Below are 23,556 nucleotides of genomic sequence, written 5' to 3' on the forward strand. Positions count from 1 at the left end.
TTGCTGTAACAGTTTTTTCTCATAAATGAAAACGCTGTCCAACATTTTGTCAATAGATGCTTCTACCACTGGTCTAGGGTACATGGTAAATAAACTCTGCTGTTGCTTCTGTAATTTCTCCCTCAATGATATTTCATGAGGTAAGAAGTAATTGTTCATTAACTCCATGTACTTCAGGCTAGTATCTAAATTTAACTGTTGCCATGAATATAACAAATCTTTGTACACAGTACCTGTGGTTGGCATCTTCAGGATCCTTAAACCCCTTGGAACAATTTTGCGAGTAATGCATGCTTCGAAGTGTTGCCTCTGCAACTGGAGGCGTTTCAGTTTAAGAAAATCTCCTTCCATTTCTTGTACTAGAGTTTCAAGCCCTCGATAATCTTCTTTGCAACTCTGTTCGTCATATGTCTCAGCCAATGGACTGAAAGATAACAGTGGATTAATGTCACTTATAACAGCATCTTCAAATCTGCTCTTAATATTAGATGTACCTGACTTGGTACTTCTAAGCATATCAGGATTGTAGGGTAGTTCAACTGTCGAATTTTGACTGCTTCCCTCAGCCATGAGTGCGTGAGCAAAAATAAGTCACGTAGATTAAAAACAAAGAATAATGCTCACAACACTCTGTTCGCCTGATAATAAACAAAACTTATAAGATACAACAAAAAAACAGGCTTAAATAGTGGGAAGTATACTTGCTATGTTGAGTTCAAGTCAGTCACGTAAAGTGACCAATGTTCCACACAGAGAAACGGAGCTGTAACCTGTGAACCGCTGTACTTTGCGAATTCTTAATCCAATATAAATTAGAGTCAAAATCACCATAGAGTGTTCATTCGAACCTACTCATCCACTGGGCAATAGCTTGTAGAAAAAACACGCGAACAGCATGTAAAGATCAATCCAAGCGTCCAGTAGAAACCACGTTTATTAAAATAATTAAAACACAGGGCTAGCGCTTTCAACGAATCTTCATCAGGCCACTAACAAACAAACATACTAGCATCCCTTTTATAGCAAAATGCTAAAGTCAACTTCTGATGTCACATCCTGCTTGGACATACTGAGGTCAACTCTGATGTCACATCCTGTTATACATAAAATATTCAAACTGACATCACTTTTGTAGTAAAACGCTACAAACAACTCTGATGCCACATTCTACTAAATATAAAATATTTTAAAATGTTTTAAAGTATTTAAAATATTTAAAATATATATGCAGACATTTTGTAAACAATGTACAATAGAAATGTTCTGAAACAACATTTTACCCTACTTTAACTGCTGCTGCATATAACATTCAAAATGTTTTAAAATATTTTAAATATCTATATACACATCCCATAGACAGTATGCAGCAAATAAAGTGTTTCAAAATAACATACTATCTTCCTATAAATACTGCTACTTATATGCATACTAGCAACAAAGATGGCACGCATATTTAGTATTCAATAATGAGCGATATAATCCCATTTGAAACACTTGTATGTATGAATACATACTTAAAATAGGGATCAGATTAATAAAAATATTTATATCTACACATGAGCTATTTAGCATAATTATAAATGCACAAAAATAATCATTCAAAAAACTGCATCTAAGACTTGTACAGTGTGTGCTTCTAAATATCATAATATCTGTAACTGCATAAATCATTCAGATCAGAAATGTGCACACACAAAGATGTTAAAAACAGCTGGTATTATAATAAACATAAAAATATATGAGACTGAATGTGCAAAATCAGGTGAAATATATGTGCTGAAAGAGAAAGAAACACATGGTATATCAACATCTGTCATAACAAATGGCCCCTAATAAGCCTACAGAGCAAAATGACGAAAACAACAATGGATACAGAGATGGAAATATATGATGTAATAAAATGTTATAAATATGAAAATAAAACCAGCCAGAAGTTAATAATCAAGGGGGGCAAAGGGGTGAAAAGCATCAATGGAATTTCCTAGCTTTAAGTATATGTTTGATGGAGACTCTGTCATTAAGACCTGGGTACAAATCAGCCCTAAGCCTGATGATCCATTTGGCCTCTATCTGTTCCGTGGTGTTAAAAATATCCCCTCTTCTGCGAGATGGAACATTGTTTTGAATTACTTGAAACAAAAAGCTATGTTGTGTAGATGTACTAAGTACATGCTTAGACAGAGCATTGGAAGAACATGTGACTTTGATTTTATATAGGTGTTCCCTAATTCTGTCTTTTAACTTTCTGTCCGTCTTCCCTACATAAAACGCAGGGCAGTGTACACAGGTTGCCAGGTACACCACATGGCAGGTCTCACACATGGCAGAAACTGTGAAATGAAATTCTTGTCCTGTAGTAGGATGATTAAATTTATCAGTTTCTTTTATGAATTTGCAATAATTACATTTTTGACATTTTCTAGTCATTTTATGATTACTAGTTGTATTTATGTCAAACCTATTCGGACCACATAACATTCTGTGTAAATTCAACTTATTTTTATATGTGAATTTTGGTTCTTCGTCCAATATCTCAGAAATAACTGGATCTGTTAACAAGATGTCCCAATATTTTCGATATATGCTTTCAATACTATTTACATCTTGTGTAAAATGTATCGGTATTCTGATAACTCCACTGCTAGTTTTGGTGATGCTACTATCTTTCCCTACTTCTCTAGTAAACGAGATGAGATTGCCCCCCTTGATTATTAACTTCTGGCTGGTTTTACTTTCATATTTATAACATTTTATTACATCATATATTTCCATCTCTGTATCCATTGTTGTTTTCGTCATTTTGCTCTGTAGGCTTATTAGGGGCCATTTGTTATGACAGATGTTGATATACCATGTGTTTCTTTCTCTTTCAGCACATATATTTCACCTGATTTTGCACATTCAGTCTCATATTTTTATGTTTATTATAATACCAGCTGTTTTTAACATCTTTGTGTGTGCACATTTCTGATCTGAATGATTTATGCAGTTACAGATATTATGATATTTAGAAGCACACACTGTACAAGTCTTAGATGCAGTTTTTTGAATGATTATTTTTGTGCATTTATAATTATGCTAAATAGCTCATGTGTAGATATAAATATTTTTATTAATCTGATTCCTATTTTAAGTATGTATTCATACATACAAGTGTTTCAAATGGGATTATATCGCTCATTATTGAATACTAAATATGCGTGCCATCTTTGTTGCTAGTATGCATATAAGTAGCAGTATTTATAGGAAGATAGTATGTTATTTTGAAACACTTTATTTGCTGCATACTGTCTATGGGATGTGTATATAGATATTTAAAATATTTTAAAACATTTTGAATGTTATATGCAGCAGCAGCAGTTAAAGTAGGGTAAAATGTTGTTTCAGAACATTTCTATTGTACATTGTTTACAAAATGTCTGCATATATATTTTAAATATTTTAAATACTTTAAAACATTTTAAAATATTTTATATTTAGTAGGATGTGGCATCAGAGTTGTTTGTAGCGTTTTACTACAAAAGTGATGTCAGTTTGAATATTTTATGTATAACAGGATGTGACATCAGAGTTGACCTCAGTATGTCCTAGCAGGATGTGACATCAGAAGTTGACTTTAGCATTTTGCTATAAAAGGGATGCTAGTATGTTTGTTTGTTAGTGGCCTGATGAAGATTCGTTGAAAGCGCTAGCCCTGTGTTTTAATTATTTTAATAAACGTGGTTTCTACTGGACGCTTGGATTTATCTTTACATGCTGGTCGCGTGTTTTTTCTACAAGCTATTGCCCAGTGGATGAGTAGGTTCGAATGAACACTCTATGGTGATTTTGACTCTGTTTTATATTGGATTAAGAATTCGCAAAGTAGAGCGGTTTACAGGTTACAGCTCCGTTTCTCTGTGTGGAACATTGGTAATTTTACGTGACTGACTTGAACTCAACATAGCAAGTATACTTCCCACTATTTAAGCCTGGTTTTTTGTTGTACCTTATAAGTTTTGTTTATTATCAGGCGAACAGAGTGTTGTGAGCATTATTTTTTGTTTTTAATCTACGTGACTTATTTTTGCTCACGCACTCATGGCTGAGGGAAGCAGTCAAAATTCGACAGTTGAACTACCCTACAATCCTGATATGCTTAGAAGTACCAAGTCAGGTACATCTAATATTAAGAGCAGATTTGAAGATGCTGTTATAAGTGACATTAATCCACTGTTATCTTTCAGTCCATTGGCTGAGACATATGACGAACAGAGTTGCAAAGAAGATTATCGAGGGCTTGAAACTCTAGTACAAGAAATGGAAGGAGATTTTCTTAAACTGAAATGCCTCCAGTTGCAGAGGCAACACTTCGAAGCATGCATTACTCGCAAAATTGTTCCAAGGGGTTTAAGGATCCTGAAGATGCCAACCACAGGTACTGTGTACAAAGATTTGTTATATTCATGGCAACAGTTAAATTTAGATACTAGCCTGAAGTACATGGAGTTAATGAACAATTACTTCTTACCTCATGAAATATCATTGAGGGAGAAATTACAGAAGCAACAGCAGAGTTTATTTACCATGTACCCTAGACTAGTGGTAGAAGCATCTATTGACAAAATGTTGGACAGCGTTTTCATTTATGAGAAAAAACTGTTACAGCAAAAACGTGATAAACTTAGAAGGGACATGGACGATTTTAAAAAAGGCCATGTCTTTACTTGGCCCAGAGTGGAAAATGGAGCCAAGTGATGGAATTACTCACGCTTTCCAAATGAAATGAAAGACAATACCAATATTGGTCTGGCCAGAGATGGACCAGATACCAATGCTGATGGTTCTAATGTTATTGTTATAGATAAACAGACAGGGGGTAAGAAAAATACCATTGTTACCACAGCAATAATACACCAGGATGGTACTAATGATACATGCTCTTCCCCCGCTGGTAATGTTCACAATATATCCGTATTTGAAGATGCTAATACAAGGATAGATATATGTGAGCATATAGAGAATGAGGACGATAATGTTAATAAGATTATGAATAAAAGTCTGAAGACAGTAGATAAGATTAGCCTGGGCATGGACGCCAAGACTAGATTCAATAGTATGAGTACTGAATCAGTCCCTTTCCCCATCGCCAATTAGTGGAGAGGGGGTGGGGGGGCAAGGGAACGGTCTATGAGCAGGGGAAGGCAGAAAAAGAGACCAGCAGGACCAGTACAGGCTGGTCCTACACTAAAAAAGATTTGGCAAGGGACCAAGAATCAATAGTGTGGAACATATCAAGCAAGCTTTTAACGGAAGAAGAAAAGTATGTCTTGGAGAAGGGTCTAACGTTTATTCCCTCTAGTAGAAATGATATCACAAATAGCATTATTGATTTGAAAATGTTCATACGAAACCTCCAAATGAAGGTTGATTTTCGCAATAGCACTAGTTTACCCCATCCGTTTAGAAAACCAAGCACTTACATTCCATGTAACCACCCACTTATCGGGGCTTATTCCAAACTGGTTGAGCAAGGATTATATGAAAATGATGCAAATAATAGGAAGAAGAGATGGTTTGGCAACTTGAAACCAGTACAAAGGAAAGCACTTAATGGCTTGAAAGGTGATAGGACCATTATGATAAGACCAGCCGATAAAGGTGGTCCTGTAGTTATCATGGATATGGAGTTCTATATTGATAAAATGTGCAATATGCTGGATGAGTCTGTTTTTTATTTGAAGATCAATGATAGTAGAGTGAATAGGATTATATCAGATGTTTTTAGTAGGTTAAATGTTATGTTGAATGAGGGTAAGATTAATCAAGAATTATTCACATACCTTGTAGTGGAACATCCAACGATACCCATTATACAGGGAATACCCAAAATTCACAAAAATGGTTTGGATCCACCTATGAGGCCAATTGTTGCAGGGAAGGGCTGGATCACCGAGCCGATTTCCATCTACTTAGAGTCCTTATTAAGACCTATAGTGGACAAGTACACACACATACTGAAAGATACTAAACAGTTCCTAATTAAACTTTATGAGAACACCTCGGTGAGTGATGGTTTCCAGCATAAATTGTTTGTAACACTTGATGTCAACTCTCTTTTTACTGTTATTCCTAATCATGAGGGACTTAATAGCATAAGTAGGATTCTTACTAGAGATGGCACATTCTCCGAAGGAAGGATAGAAGTCATCATGGAATTGATGGAAATTGTATTAACAAATAATATTTTCATATTTAATGGTCAAGTATATCTTCAGAGGGATGGCGTAGATATGGGCACTTCTTGTGCCAATAGCTACGCCAACCTGGTTATGGCTTACTGGGAAATTTCTTCTCTATTTCAGATGGAGGAATTTCGTCAGAATGTCTCATTCTACACCAGGTTTGTAGATGACCTCTTCCTTATTTGGAAAGGTGATGAAGAACAATTGAGGTCTTTCTATGATAAAATAAATCAAGACACTAGTTTTTTAAGATTTTCTATGGTTAGTTCCAAAGACGTCATACCCTATTTAGATGTATATGTTGAACAACTACCAAATGGTATACTTAACACTGGAGTTTTTCGAAAGGATTGCTATAGAAATAACTTTCTCCATCGAAGTAGTATGCATCCTAAGCACGTCTTTGGTAACATCGTCAAAAGTCAAGCCATGAGGGTATCTAGGCTGTTTTCTGAAGACTCATGCTTTAAAACAGGCATAGAAGACTTGAGGAATAAATTTATAGACAGGTCATACACGGTAACAGAAGTTGATGCTACCTTAGGCATCATAGGTGAATTGAGAGAAGGTAGGGCTTTTCCCTACTTCTCTAGTAAACGAGATGATAGTAGCATCACCAAAACTAGCAGTGGAGTTATCAGAATACCGATACATTTTACACAAGATGTAAATAGTATTGAAAGCATATATCAAAAATATTGGGACATCTTGTTAACAGATCCAGTTATTTCTGAGATATTGGACGAAGAACCAAAATTCACATATAAAAATAAGTTGAATTTACACAGAATGTTATGTGGTCCGAATAGGTTTGACATAAATACAACTAGTAATCATAAAATGACTAGAAAATGTCAAAAATGTAATTATTGCAAATTCATAAAAGAAACTGATAAATTTAATCATCCTACTACAGGACAAGAATTTCATTTCACAGTTTCTGCCACGTGTGAGACCTGCCATGTGGTGTACCTGGCAACCTGTGTACACTGCCCTGCGTTTTATGTAGGGAAGACGGACAGAAAGTTAAAAGACAGAATTAGGGAACACCTATATAAAATCAAAGTCACATGTTCTTCCAATGCTCTGTCTAAGCATGTACTTAGTACATCTACACAACATAGCTTTTTGTTTCAAGTAATTCAAAACAATGTTCCATCTCGCAGAAGAGGGGATATTTTTAACACCACGGAACAGATAGAGGCCAAATGGATCATCAGGCTTAGGGCTGATTTGTACCCAGGTCTTAATGACAGAGTCTCCATCAAACCTATACTTAAAGCTAGGAAATTCCATTGATGCTTTTCACCCCTTTGCCCCCCTTGATTATTAACTTCTGGCTGGTTTTACTTTCATATTTATAACATTTTATTACATCATATATTTCCATCTCTGTATCCATTGTTGTTTTCGTCATTTTGCTCTGTAGGCTTATTAGGGGCCATTTGTTATGACAGATGTTGATATACCATGTGTTTCTTTCTCTTTCAGCACATATATTTCACCTGATTTTGCACATTCAGTCTCATATATTTTTATGTTTATTATAATACCAGCTGTTTTTAACATCTTTGTGTGTGCACATTTCTGATCTGAATGATTTATGCAGTTACAGATATTATGATATTTAGAAGCACACGCTGTACAAGTCTTAGATGCAGTTTTTTGAATGATTATTTTTGTGCATTTATAATTATGCTAAATAGCTCATGTGTAGATATAAATATTTTTATTAATCTGATCCCTATTTTAAGTATGTATTCATACATACAAGTGTTTCAAATGGGATTATATCGCTCATTATTGAATACTAAATATGCGTGCCATCTTTGTTGCTAGTATGCATATAAGTAGCAGTATTTATAGGAAGATAGTATGTTATTTTGAAACACTTTATTTGCTGCATACTGTCTATGGGATGTGTATATAGATATTTAAAATATTTTAAAACATTTTGAATGTTATATGCAGCAGCAGTTAAAGTAGGGTAAAATGTTGTTTCAGAACATTTCTATTGTACATTGTTTACAAAATGTCTGCATATATATTTTAAATATTTTAAATACTTTAAAACATTTAAAAATATTTTATATTTAGTAGGATGTGGCATCAGAGTTGTTTGTAACGTTTTACTACAAAAGTGATGTCAGTTTGAATATTTTATGTATAACAGGATGTGACATCAGAGTTGACCTCAGTATGTCCAAGCAGGATGTGACATCAGAAGTTGACTTTAGCATTTTGCTATAAAAGGGATGCTAGTATGTTTGTTTGTTAGTGGCCTGATGAAGATTCGTTGAAAGCGCTAGCCCTGTGTTTTAATTATTTTAATAAACGTGGTTTCTACTGGACGCTTGGATTTATCTTTACATGCTGGTCGCGTGTTTTTTCTACAAGCTATTGCCCAGTGGATGAGTAGGTTCGAATGAACACTCTATGGTGATTTTGACTCTGTTTTATATTGGATTAAGAATTCGCAAAGTAGAGCGGTTCATAGGTTACAGCTCCGTTTCTCTGTGTGGAACATTGGTCACTTTACGTGACTGACTTGAACTCAACATAGCAAGTATACTTCCCACTATTTAAGCCTGTTTTTTTGTTGTATCTTACAGATATGTAAAGATTCTTGGGCATTTTTAGGGGCTATTAATAGTTTTCCTTTTTCTGAGAACTGGAACTTTTTAACAATTGATGTTTGCGATTTATACACTTCTATTCCGCAAGACCTTGGTTCTGAATGGGTTAGGGATTTTTTGTTGGAACAACAGGTGGATGGGCATATGATTGATTTAATTATTTATTTATTGGAAATGGTTTTGAACAATAATTATTTTTTGTTCAATAAAGAATTTTACTTGCAGAAAACGGGTGTAGCCATGGGGTCTCCGTGTGGAGCCACTTTTGCGAACACGGTGATAGCACACTGGGAAAAACAGTTTCTATTTAAAGATCCTGTTTTTCAAGAAAGGGCTGCATGGTACACCCATTATTTGGATGATATTTTCATCCTTTGGAAGGGTGATAAGCACTCTGCTGCAGCATTCGTTGAACAAATTACCAAATTTTTGAACCTTCTTGAATTCACATGGGAATTTCAAGTTGACCGTATTTCTTTCCTTGATGTGGAATTGGTTAAATGTCCCTTATAGAATGGGTTTACTTCAAAGATATTTAGGACACCAACATACTCGAATGCATTCTTACACTTCTCCAGTTGCCATCCTTTCTATCAAAAGAGAGGGGTTGTTAAGGAGCAACTTGTTCGGGCCGCTAGGATGGTTTCCTTGGAGAGTGAATTTACTGACGAATGCAAGTTATTGAAGAACATGTTTATTAAACGTGGGTACCCCAGTAAATTGGTGGAGGACCTTATTAATGAGCTTTCTATTAAAAGGTCCTGTGGGTTATTTAAACCAATATTGAACATTAAAGAATGTGATGGTATTGCTAGGTTGGAACATTATGGTTGAAATAATTTGGAGGTCATTTCCAATGATTCAATATTGAACCCATTTATGGGTGACGGTGATGCTACAAAATCAGTTGGTCCTTCTGTTGTTGACGTAGGTAGGCTGAGATTTATAACCACTTTTTCAATTGATGTCCCCCTTTTGAAATCTATCATATTTAAAAATTGGTACTTTTTGCATGATGATCATTCGATCAGTAAACATGTGGGGGACTGTCCTTGTGTAGTGTTTAGGAAAGGCAGGAACCTCAAAGTCCTTTTGGAGTGTAACAACCTGAAATGTCATCCCCCACATCGTGGGATGTTTAACTGTAAGGCCTGCCATTGGTGCAAATTCATTAACGTGACAACCTCTTTTATAGTTAATGGTAAAAATATCACATCAATGATAAATTTAATTGTAACACCAGGGGGTGGTTTATTTAAGCTCATGTTCAAAGTGCTCTGTCTTTTACATGGGCAAAACCGAAAGATCCCTTAAGAATAGAATATATGAGCATTTGTATGCCATTGACAAAGGAAATGTAAATAATGCATTGGCTAGGCATATTTTGTTGTTTCCTAAGCATGAATTTAAATTTTTGGTTATTGAAAAATTCCTGAGAACATTAGGGGAGGACCAATTGAATTGAAACTTGAGGAAAAGGAACTTATGTGGCAGCTGAAATTAAATGCCTTGGTTCTGTCAGGACTAAATGATTCAGTTTCTGTTATGAGTGTTTTGAATTTAAAAGCTTTACTCAGATAGATTAAAATATTTATATATTTTTAATGTTGGAATGCAATTTATAGAGTTACTTGTATATAGGTTAATGTTTATTCTGATTTGAATATGTTTTATGCATGATGTGGAATATTTTTTAATGAAAATGATTTGGCACTTTAAATTGAGGCTGGGTGGTTTGCTAAGGAAATGATGTCATGATGCATTATTGTATTTAAGGGCATTTATTTCCTTTGTAAAATTTTCTGAAGAAGTTTACTTATTTTAGTAAACGAAAGCGCTTACTATTATCTTCGTTTTGTGCTTCCAGTGTGGTTATTTTTCCATTTCTTTTATTTTTTGGTGGTGTTCATTTTTTACTGAGTTTATTTCTTGAGTTCCACAAGATTCTATGGAGAAAAGTAGCCCTTTACAAGATCCATGGCTATCCACTTGACTGGGACATTAGCAACAGCTATAATTATCAGAGAAAATCCATATCCAGGATATGGTGCAGTTTGCAAATATTCTAGACAAGCGGTACAGAAGCTTTCAATGACTATCATTACAACAGGCCAATAAAACCTCACTAAAATTCTAATTTTGCTTTGGCGATCTTTAAGTCTCCTTTCAGAATACATTTATATGCCAGTTTCAACTCAGGTGCTCTAAAAGATCTTGGAACTAGCAGCTGGGACAGTATTTCTTTTTAGTCTTCATTAATCCTGTACAGTAAGGCATTTTTTTAAATCAAATATGAGTACTGGATGATTATAGTCTGTTCATCTATTTCTTCTCCTGTTCTGGCTATATTTTCTCTGACCTTGAATAATGTATTGTCCTCTCACTGTGCTTTCTTATAATTTTAATTTGCTTATATGCAAATCTAACAAGTACGGAACATTTTCATTAGTACACTGACATAAACCATAAGGTATAGCTTCTTCACCTAGTAATACAGGTTTCTTTTCCTATTCCTCCTCCTGCAAAAGGCAATTTACACTAATGTTTTTTTCTACTTTTGGTTTTAGCAATTCCATACTTTTATCCCAATAATATTTGTCTCTTTAGGCAGCAATTGCTGAGAGCTCTGTTTCTGACTAGCTCTCTGTTTCGACTTTACAAAGGGAAGTATAATGCCTTATACAGGTTCTGTTTCTCCCTTCATCTCTTTCTCTCTTTCTTCACAGACATCATTATTTTACTGTTTTGAACCTTTTGACAAGATTCGATATCATGCATTGTGGGTGCTTTGCTATGATTTTCTGCACAGACATATTCCACTAGCTTAAATGCCGTAGTAAACGTTTTTGATTATGTAGAAGACTTCACTCCATTGTAACCTATTACACAGGCCAAAATACTTAGAATCAACTTCCATTCTTCTAGATTCTCAGCTGACGATATCCAGGCTTCATCAGGTTAGTCAGAAATGCCTCCTCCTTTGCTTCAGAACACTCCTCAGAGCAACTGCTCCAGCTACACAATCACCATGCATCCAGATGCCAGCTTCTCTGACTAGCAGGAAACTAGCCATACTTTTATACACTATTTTAATGGAATAACTATTCAAAATAAATTATCAGTCTGAGTGAAAGAAATAATACCCTTTACACTGTCTGCAACAATATTCTGTTTGAAGTGCCATAATATAAACAACACTGACACAAGTTTACATTTTGACAAATCATAGGGCAAGAAGCCCCACACCATTACATTCGAGATTACCCTGCCTTAAAACCCTTAGTTGCAGGTCAACTAGATGATTTGTGAGTCCAAGTTTGGCTATATGCATTGTTTTGTTTTGTTTTACAGTTAAGTTAAATGGCAATAAAGACAGCACCCACCTGTAAATGGTAGTATTCCAATTCTGTTGCTTATTTAACAACTTTAGAGACATGGTCTGGGACCAGCAAAAAGTCCCTGCCAAGGATATGATAATTCAGTGACAAGGGCACTCACTTGATCATAAAGCATTTCCTCTGAATGGATTATGACTGAGGTTTAAACTCTCATAAGCTGTAATATCTGCATTATTAACAGCATTTTCATCAGGCTATAAGACATTTACGGAGGATGGTGAGGCAATGGGAAGAATTAAGCAATCTAACCAGCAGCAACTGAATATGCAGGGAGATGGAGATCCAGCTGTACAGTTGAGGAAAATTGGCTAGGCTTAAAATGGCCCACAAGAGCCGATAACCTGGTACTTACCTAAAAATATAAGGAAGAACATCATTTTAACTATGTGTACAACTGCAACACTGTGATGTGCAAAGTAGTGATAACAATAAAAAAAATGAATAATAAAAAAGACGGTGAGAAAATTAACAAGCTTGGTCAAAAAGCAGGTAGATTAACAGTTAATACACAGGACAGATTTATAACAATTTTATTTTTGCCATATGGAAAGTGAGCAACAGTATTTGAACAAACATAGGAATAGGTAGCTGATGTCTGTTTCGGTTATCATTTTCACTGGGGAAATCTGCCCTGATGAGGGGAAAAGTATTTTTCTTTGTGTGTGTGTGTGTGTGTGTGTGTGTGTGTGTGTGTGTGTGTGTGTGTGTGTGTGTGTGTGTGTGTGGTAGGGATGAGATTATAATGTTAGGAAAAAAATATTACATCATGCAGTGTGTCCAGTGAAAAAATGTTGCAGTATTTTTTATGCAGAGTAGTGAAATGCCATTCACTAAAAAGGATGGGGACACAATTGTGGGGAGAGTTATGCATCAAAAAGTAAGAAAATTGAGAAAATGAACATGGACTATAAGCATTAATGGCTACATTTTCTATATTAACATGTAATGTGAATAGTCTTGCAGTACAGAGAAAAGACAATAATTATCTTACATACAGAGAAGTTTGGCAACAGCAGTGTTTTAGGAGATGCATTTGGATAAGGATAAATATGTAAATTTGATAAAGAAGAGATTTTTTGGAGGCAGAGAACCCAATTGAATACAGGAGAAGAAGAAGAAGAGGTGATGATTATATTACTAGGATTAGGGACCTTTAGTAAAATTGCTTAAGTAGATAAAGTCACTTATCCTTTTACAAGTAATAGAACAGGACCATATTGAACAGATTCTATCCAATTCAAAATTGTGCTCATCTGATCACAATAGCTGGTCGTGCAACTATAAAGGGTGGGGCAATGTCTCAAGACAGTGGGGCAAGAGATAGACATTTATTTCTTATTTATTGAAAATGAAGGCATTTATAGAGTTTGTTGTGGTAGGAAAAAGGACAGAGAAATACAGGAGAAATTGTGAATGGTTGGGAAGGGTTAAATAACTGCAGAATAAATAATTTGAAGAACATCTCTGATAGGAAATGGGAACAATTGAGAAGTGCCATGATGATTCAGAAGGATGCAGAGGACAAAAATTTACCGTTACTACTAGTAAGCCTGGATGCAGAGAAAGCTTTTGATAAGGTAAGTTGGGTATTTATCTACAAGGTAATGGATGAATTCACATTTCCTCTGAAATAACTGAATGGAGTGGTGGAGGTTTGAAATGGTAAATTAATTTTGTTTAGAGGAACAAGGCAAGGATATTCTCTTTCTCATTGTTGTTTACAATACACACAAAGCCATGGTTATGAGGCAGGGAGGTGACAGAAAATAATAGAATTGATGCAGATAACATAATATATTTGCCAAATCCAGAACAAAAGTTGTTCGTGAATTGCAGAACATTTTGAGACAGTTCCAAGTATTTTTAGGTTATAGATTAAATGCAAATAAAACAAAAGTGATATCTGTAAACTATGTGCCCACACATGTAGTAGTGCAAGAATTCCTGTACCTTTGAGAAGCATGAGGAAATTAAATACCTAGGAGTATGACTTAGGAAAGCCTCACTGAGAGTCATAAAGGACATGTGGCAGGAAGCTAAGCAGACAATAATGTTAAAGATAAGGAAGTGGAACATCTTGATTATGAACTTAGCAAGATATCCAGGCAGTCAAAATGTTTTTGGTTCTTTTAATTCTATGTATTGGCTACTCATACTTTTTCAGATGCCAAGTTATGGCAAACAATAAAGAAGGAACTGAAGAACTTCTGGGATGGAAAGAGGGATATAGTGATCCTAGTGATCAAGCTAAGGCACACTGAGTTGTCTGATTAAAAGGATACTTTTAAGGCTGTAATACATGCTACAAGTAAAAAGGTATATACACTGAAATGGAAAAATATAATAATGAGGGACTATCAGAGATAGCATTATAGATTATATTAAACATTTTTTTGGGGGGAGGCAAAAATAAGCAGGTAGAATATTATATAAATATTATATAAAGTAGCAGATAGTATACTGGAAAATAAGCAAGTTAGAGGATGGGATAATGCAATTTTGCTGACATAGCCCCAAATAAAGGGATAAAGACTAGTCAAGAAACAGTGGGAAGTAACTGGAAGAAGTTAACCAAGGAAACTGGAATAATGGAAGCAAATTACCTTGGGGAAAACTAAGCAAATGGAATGTAGCAAAAAAAAAACATTTGGATTACATGATAGGAACAGGCTCTGGTATACTCAGGATATATTCATGAGTTAACTAGGCTGACATGATTCTAAGCCAGTATTCTCCAGAATCATCCCTCCTGGTGGGCATAAACTTTCAGCTTAAGGTTTTTCTCCATTTTATTTTCTTAATAGGTGGAAATGTATTTGTTATCCCCATAGATTTGGCAACCACAAGCATCCCTTTGGCTTAGGGTTGCTACCTCTCCCATTTTTTTTCGGACTATCTGGACATCAAATTGATTCACTGGTAGCCCAGAAAACACTGTACAAACTCCGGTATTCTGTTTCAAAATGGAAACAGGCTACCGGAGTTTTTTACATCGACTGAGTTACTATGCTTTAGGGTTGCCACCTTTTGTTGTGGCTAAAACTAGACTAAGGCCACACCCCTCGCATCATCAGTAACCCCATCTATTCCCGCCCTCTCTCCCACCCACATGCCACCCATTTTGTGACGTTACTATGATATGACCTGGTGGGGAATACCCTCTTTTCCCATTCCTGATGCCTGCTTTTGGCTGATTTACTACACTTTTCTGTAAAATAAACATACTAAAATCAGCTGATTTACAAACTCTCATAGGCTGTTTCCCTTTTTGAAACAGAATACCGGAGTTTGTAAAGTGTTTTCTGGACTACTAGAGAATTAATTTGATTTCCACGTAGTCTGGAAAAAAACTGGATGGGTGGCAACCCTACTATGCTTTTTTTACAGAAAAGCATAGCAAATCATCTGAAAGCAAGCGTCAGGAACAGAAAAAGTGGGTGTTCCCCATCAACTGATGTCATAGTGATATCACAAAATAGGCAGGGCAGGGGGTTGGAACTGGCAGAGTTACAGGTGATGCAGTGGACATGGCTTACTCCAGTTTCAGCCACAACAAAAGGTGGCAACCCTACTTTGGCTGCAGTTGCAATAGACTGAAGTAGCTACTCTGTGGTCATCACCTTGGCACAAATACAAATACAGGTGTAGTAAATATGAAACTTCCCACCCATTTCATAGGACTGTTATCTCCTTAGATGGGAAACCTGTTGCTTATTTGATCTTTCAGACAGCAAAAATTATAACTTAGGATCCATTTGACATGGGAAAAATTTATGTCAAATATGCTTGCTGTACCCACCACTATGGTACAAAACAAGGCAAAAGAGACCACCACTCTCTAAAATAATGAAGATTGCTGAATAAAAGGAAGCACATTGGTACAGACTGCTTTTGTATATAAAAGTACTGGAACATAAACTATATAATGAGACTTTTCTGTTAGTCTTCCCACAGAAAAAAAGATTCTCATACCAATTTTTATACAGTCTACAAGTACATGCAAATAGCTTCCATCTTTCCTGATTCATAGTGGGAAATGCCCAAGCTTTTTCAAGTTATTTTGGAATGTCTTCTATTTTGCTGCAGTACAGTCATCAAAACTGATCTTTTAGGCATAGGCCTCTCTGACAGGGACACAGACCTCTTATTATAATTCATTCCAATCATAAAATTGCTTATTAACAATTCCTGTGGAAAGCCTTTCTAGTCAATAAGCGTGTCTTGTTTAAATTATTTATTTGCTTGCTTACTATTTGTTAACTGGGTAGATGGATTTGTCAGCTAACCATTTTCAGCAATGACCCAAGCTTAATAAGCAGAACACAGAACACTTAATCAATTAAGTTAATAAATGTAGTTGACACAAAGTTAATTTACAGCAATACATTTGCACAATTAATGATAATTTATGCTTCAATATAGATAAAAGGGTAGATTAACTGAGATTTCAAACACAGATACTTATGTACAATCAGTGAACATATGTCACAACTGTTTTATAACTTTTTGACACATCATAGGGCAAGGACCTACACACACATGTTGTAAAATAATCAACATGGAGTTTTACGATTCCTGTAGGCCAAGAAATCATAACTTTGACAATCAAATCTTTGACTGCATATTAATTAATAGGTAGTTACTAGGCATGCCATCAAAGAGATTATTGAGGAGCATAGCCCAGCCCAGCTTCTCAGTTGTCACAGGGCACTGTTTGGTTAAGAGCCTTGTTCAAAGTCACACAGTAGGCAAATAGAGGCTGGTGAAATCAAATCCTGGTCTACAGGACACAGCTAATTAAAATCTCAAACCTTCAGTCCTCTGCACTCATTGCCAGACTGTATGTACCCATTTCCCTGAGTGCTTCTTAATGACTGGTTTATCAGAAGCATGTACCACTTTGACACCTCCAAGGAATCAGACAGCAGTGGGAGTAAATGTGAAATACTGTATTAGGATCTTAAATAATGTTTTTCATTTACTCCCACCACTATGAGATACTCCTGGGCCAGATTCAAAAAGAACTGCTCTCAGTGTAAGCCTCCCCATTTTCTGAATGACTTGCTCTTCATATAAGAGGCTTACTTCCATGTAAGGCCTATCTATAAACAGGCTTACAGTGGTGGCCAGAATCCAAAAGACCTGCTCTCAGCCTGCTGTCAGATAGCAAGCCTTTTGTAATTGGTCCCTGCACGAGGCTATTAAAACTCATGTACTGTATTTCCCTTTCTCTGCACAGTATTTATTGCAGTTAACGTCACTGTAATGCTGTCTTGATACTATGCAACCTTGCCCCAATACTCTTGATATATGTATTCAGACTGTTTCATTATCTCCATCCTACGCAAATGAGTTGCTTACTCAGTTTGTTATTAATTATTTTCAACTACAATTTCTTTATTTTCTTTCACCACTATAAAATATTTTTGTTTTAGTCTGAATATTATTAACTTATTTAATTTTTATTGTATCACTACTCCTTGTCTCCTGTTCCTGAGAAATGTACCTTGATCATCTGCATCTGGAATTTGTTTTGTTATTTTCCAGTACCAACATCTCTGTGCTTAACCTCTCTCTCTCTGTCTCACACATTGCTGTATGGTTCTTTACTTTGTCTTGGTTTTGATTTGCTATTTCCCCAGTTATCCTTTGTCAAGCCCTTTATATCATAAAACTAGGTGTACTTAATTCAAGATGTCATCTTCAATGCAGAGAGCAAAAGCAAAATCTTTCACTCCTTTTTCTTCTGCCAAATCAACTATTTTAGCATGATTCTTTACAGCTAAAATGGGTGTCAATATAATTGCTCTTAATTTAATTTGTAAACAATTCATTCTAATAAAGTTCATACACTAGTTCTATCTTCTCTCTTCATGTCACAAATTAAATACTTTGTGTGGTTATGCTCCTTCTCTAGGTGGTTTGTAACAACTGTTCCTCGAGTGTGCTTTTATTTTCCGTGCCAAAGAATGAGCATCTTGTTGCTATTTTCAATTTTATTGATAAATGGTATTGAAAATTATGATTTTATCTTAGCTTCATTAAAGTATGACTACAAAAAAGATGTGCAATAATTAACACATAATACAAAATTCTTTTACTTAACATCTTTGAACATTTGAGCTTGTACTTCATAAAGTATAATATTCTCCACTCTTGTAAACTTAGTCATAAATTAAGGTTAAAAAGCTAAAATAATTTAAAAAAAAATCTTGGTATTTTCCTAGTTCTGTGTCATAGAGGGATGAGGCCATAAGTAGAACCCAAAAGACCCATGCTCAACTACTGGCTTGCGTGCTGGAAGAGCAGGACAATAAAGGGTGGGAGTGACAAGCTTACACCAGCTTGTTTACCTTTGAGAAGGAAATGGTGGTCCTAGTCAGTCAAATTATCCCACCCTTCACAAGAGGAGGCCTGCAAGACTACAATACCCATAGAATCATGGGATACAGGTTTGGTGTTCCAAACCAGTGACTGTAGCCTTAGTAGATATAGATATGAGAGAATGCATATGCCATGTCATGGCACAAAATCCCACTCCAGTAATTCATGTGCTTATAATGGCAACTGTGGGCAGAATTAGGGACCTAAGCAAAATAACTCCTGATGGGTGTTTGTATTATAGTTCCCACAGAAGGGAAGGCTCAGGAACGGCAGGCAACAGGGGAGAATCTGGCAAAGAACTTATAATTAAAAAATAGCCTTGCTCAAATAATGGAAATATGAAAAAGAAACAGAAATAGTATACAAAATGCATTGGATAAATCACAAGTTAAACACAATGCTGACTGAGACATTATTTACTATTCTGAAAATTGTGTTATTAAACCTAAATCCTGTCATCTCTCAAGTCCTAATGGGTAAGGCTCCAAGCATATCTAATCCTGTCATCTCTCAAATCCAACAAGTTCATTTGAGGTAAGGCCCTCTGCATACCTAATCCTGTCATCTCTAAAGTTCCATAGATCTCTTTGAGATATGGCTCCATGCATTACTTATGGCTAGCAATTCTTGCAAGTATTCATGAGGGTGCTCTGTATACACTCCCTTATGACCTTGTGTAATCAGTTGAAAAATTTTTTTTTTTTAGTCCAGAAGCAGGGAACATGGTAGATGATATACTACAGTTGGCTCCTTATTTGTTCTGCTATACAAGAACTGGTAGGAAATTTAATGACTTTTAGAATGTGTCATATATGGAAAATACGGATACTGCTGTTATGGAATCATGGTATGGTATCTATTGTAGACAATACTGGGTATCATCTTTTTAGGAAATAAACCAGTGATGGGTTGTTATTTTATGTTAGTAATAGATTTAAATATTTTATAGAGAAATCTAATCTATGAAATTATTGTGGTCACTGTAAATATTCATATGCAAATGCATCAAATCACAGACTTCCATAAAGTCCCAAGCTAACCAAAATTAAACTTAATGATTCTATGAGCATCTTGAAAGATGTCTTGTATAAAAATTCCAGTTTGCAATCAGACCAAAATTCTTTTCACACAGTCTCATCTCATTTATCTTTAAATCAGCCTGGACACAATTTCATGGAAAACTTGAGTAATTATGATTATATTCAAAATATGATGTTTCCATTTATGGGGTTGGCTATTTGGGACATAGACACCTGTACACCAGGATAAGTAATGACTAATACTATGGCTACCATCCTTATTGCTAATTCTGACATTGACTCAGTAATTTCATTATTACAATGATGTAACCCTCAGTATAAGACATTTTTCAGTCTATAGCTGGAACAGCTGACATTAGAGGCTAATTTGCATGTCATTCAGTTTAGCAGTGATAGTGACTCAGCAAGTAGCACACTTGACTTTGGTGCTGGTAGATCACATGATTGTGAGGTTTATTATTACATCAGATGCTTGGATTCGTTTTTGAGTACTGACACTGCAGAGTAGCATGGGGGTGCACTCCTATGTGTCTACTGTCCTTTGGATGAGATGTTAAACAGAGGTCACATCTACCTCAGTTAGTGGTAGCTATGGCAAATGTAAAAGATTGGCCTGCATGTATCAAAAACAGTAGGGGAAGTTCCCTGATGCCTTGCTACATTTCCCTAGTCAGTATGAATACTACCTCGAATCTCTCCCAAAAAGAGGCCACTGGCCTAGAGGGACTAACAAAATACAAATAACTAATTAACTAACTAAATAAATCATCAAAATGTAAAAAATTTAATTTTGGTAAGGCAGGCTAACATTATCCTTATAGATTAAATGTCCAACTCATAAACTCTGTTGATAGACTTAAAAGGCCTAGAAATAATTATTAAATTTCATTCTTCTTACAAGTATCTCTAAGACATACATAGGAAGGTATTTTTGACAATATAAATATTACTTAGAGTTGAATCTAGATAGTATAATGTATTATTAATGTTATATCAGAATTTAGGCAACAACTGTGTGTGGCTACAGTTTTTTTTATGTGCGTGTGTATACACACACACACACATATATATATATATATATATATATATATATATATATATATATATAGATATGGGTCTAGGACTACTCACTGAAAGCACATTTCACCGAATGAAATGTATATGCCTTCTCCCCACTGTGTTGCAACCCTGGAGTTAGAATAAATAGTTAGGGGGTGTGTGGGGGGCACATCAATTTACTATTATTTACTATTACTATTATATTTAGGAATCTAATTTCTTTCAGTGAAATGTGATTCAGTGAAATATGCTTTCAGTGAATAGTCGTAGATCCATATATATATATATATATATATATATATATATATAAAACATATATATATATATATATATATATATATATAAAACATATATATATATATATATATATATATATATATATATATGTATATATATACAAATATATATACGGAATTCATTTCCGAGGGATGAAGGAATTATTTTCAATATCAGAGTTTGAAGTGTGGATTGATGAATGTTTTGATTTATACAAATTTAAGACAATTAATATGTCTGCAACCTCCTAAAGGGTGTTCAGACCTAGTGCTTAGCAGTACAGCAGCAAACCTTGAACATAGACTATTGAAGAGCAGCAAGAAGCCCAAAACTCACTCAGTTCTGCTCTACCTCCTAAAAAGTTATACAGCCTTAGAAAACATTTTTCATTTAAATGCATATTGAAAAATGTGAAAGTAAATTATACAGCTTTCTGTAACCAACACAGAAATGCACTTAAAAATCTGCATATGACATGTAGATGTAGCTAATCTTATACAGTCAGCACTGATTAGTTTGCCATAATCCTTTTCACTGTTTCTCATACCTTATTTTTGCATGAAATAATTTAACCTTTCTTTATGATTAACATTGTGAAGCTGCAGATTAAATAAACTTTTGATATATGCTTCAGGAAAATTATGATGCCCATTGTTTTTCAAAACTATGGGAGAATTGCACCAAGTTAGCCTGTGGAAGAGAGAAATGGCAAGACAAATGTTAATTTGAACAGCTAATACCATAAAGAAGTTTGAATGATAAATGTTTACATTCCTTGACTCCCTGTATAAATGTATTCTGCAGAACTGAAAGAACATGCACCTTCACAAGTGTTTCCAGTAGGTGATAATTGGAATCCCTCAGAACACATGCAACGATAAGACCCCTCAGTGTTCAGGCATTCTCCATGAGGAAAACAAAAGTCACCTTCGAAGCACTCATTAAAATCTGAAATGAGATGAAGAAGTTATAGATTTGAGCTAAGTTGCTTCATATCAGAAATAGAATGCTGATGCAAAGGGAAAAAAGTAAAATATTTACTTTCTTCATTTCTACATAAAAAGCCAAAAAAGATCCTCTTCCTGAAAACTTTTATATTAATCCCATTTCTTATTGAGTCATTATATTCTGCAAGATGAACCATGCTATCAGCCAGTGCAAAATACTGATTTGTACTTTTTATAACTGCATTAATATGATATAAAGCAATGATAATTACACTTCTCTAATGCGGAGTAGTCCTCCTAGACTGCATTTGAAAGGAAATATCAGTATATAAAATGTAATATAGATAAAGAACTAACAAAAATATTATTCGAATAATATAGTGTAATCAAGTACATTCAAAACATATAATTAAATATATTCCATAAGTAAGATTTGCTTGTTGAAAAAATGCAGGTAAGAACTCAGGAAGTACAAAAGTAAAGGCTATCAAGTACAGTATAGCTTTAGGGAAACATTAGGAGGCTACTGGCAATCAATTAAGGGATAAGGTCTGGAGAGTATGAACTATATTGTCAGAATCCTATGCAGGACATTTATAGTCAGTAATCATAGGATCATATGAAGTTACTAGGCTACTGTCCCTGAGGTCCTTATAAGCCTAGCCAAGAATTTAGCCCATGTATAGATAAATCAGCATGAGTCAGTTATGCTGGGAGAGGCAGAAAGGAGGCAGTGATCCATTTACTCAATTAATTGTGCAGAACATTAAACAATTTACTAGTTTCAGTTAGCAATTTTTCCCGACTATATACTGAAATGAAGGACCATAAGACCACCTAAAATTTGATAGTCATCTCAACTTAACTATTAAAAAAGTACATGCCAAACTGGGATCACGCTACCGTATCAAACCATTTCTTACCAACAACACAAGATCAGCCATTGCTCGCTCCCAACTTTTATCCACCCTACTCTATGCATCTCCCATTCTGACTAATCTCAACAAAACTGTACTAAGCAAATTGGAAGCCTACTATAACAGAATTGCCCGATTTGCTGCAAATTGCTCATATAGAACTCATCACTGTACTGCTTTGAGACAGCTCCACTGGCTTGAACTGCCCAACCTTCTAACCTACAATCAGCTCTGCCTCTGTCACTCTATCTATTACCTCCCCAATGTGTCCTGCCCTCAAAAACCTAGTACATCATCACTCAGCCAGAAGGCCTCTTAGATCATCAAGCAAACTACTACTAGAAGTCACCAACAGCTACAATAGCTTTGGAGACACACTATATAGTAGTTAAGTGGGTAAAAAATGGAACTCTCTCCCCACTAGCATACAAAACACATTGTCCAAAGCCTCCTTTGAAAACCTCATTAGGCAACATCTCAAGCAAAGTTGGCAGTGCCATGACTGCTCCCCAGGCTAGTGAAAAGTACACATACTAAACATAGAGTACTGATAATAGTTTTCACTCTTACAGACACTGGTTAGTGTACAATGTATGCATTCTACCAATCTTCCAAATTTCAGCTGTACACAACAAATCTATTAATTACCTTTATTTTTAAATGAATATGTTCTTG

At 35.2% G+C, this 23,556-nt stretch overlaps 1 protein-coding gene across 1 annotated transcript in view; it reads right to left on the reverse strand.

Annotated features, from left to right (window-relative positions):
- Positions 1 to 23,556, reverse strand: part of LOC122793921 (latent-transforming growth factor beta-binding protein 4-like) — a 2,484,519-nt gene that overhangs the window by 119,581 nt on the left and 2,341,382 nt on the right. Inside the window, exon 25 of the mRNA XM_044062009.1 lies at positions 21,840 to 21,965. Within this exon, the coding sequence (XP_043917944.1) occupies positions 21,840 to 21,965 (126 nt within the window). The remainder of the gene's footprint in view (positions 1 to 21,839; positions 21,966 to 23,556) is intronic.

The sequence above is a fragment of the Protopterus annectens genome, chromosome 1.part0 (genome assembly GCF_019279795.1).
Source record: "Protopterus annectens isolate FY-2018-M chromosome 1.part0, PAN1.0, whole genome shotgun sequence".
Taxonomy (NCBI): Eukaryota; Metazoa; Chordata; order Ceratodontiformes; family Protopteridae; genus Protopterus; species Protopterus annectens.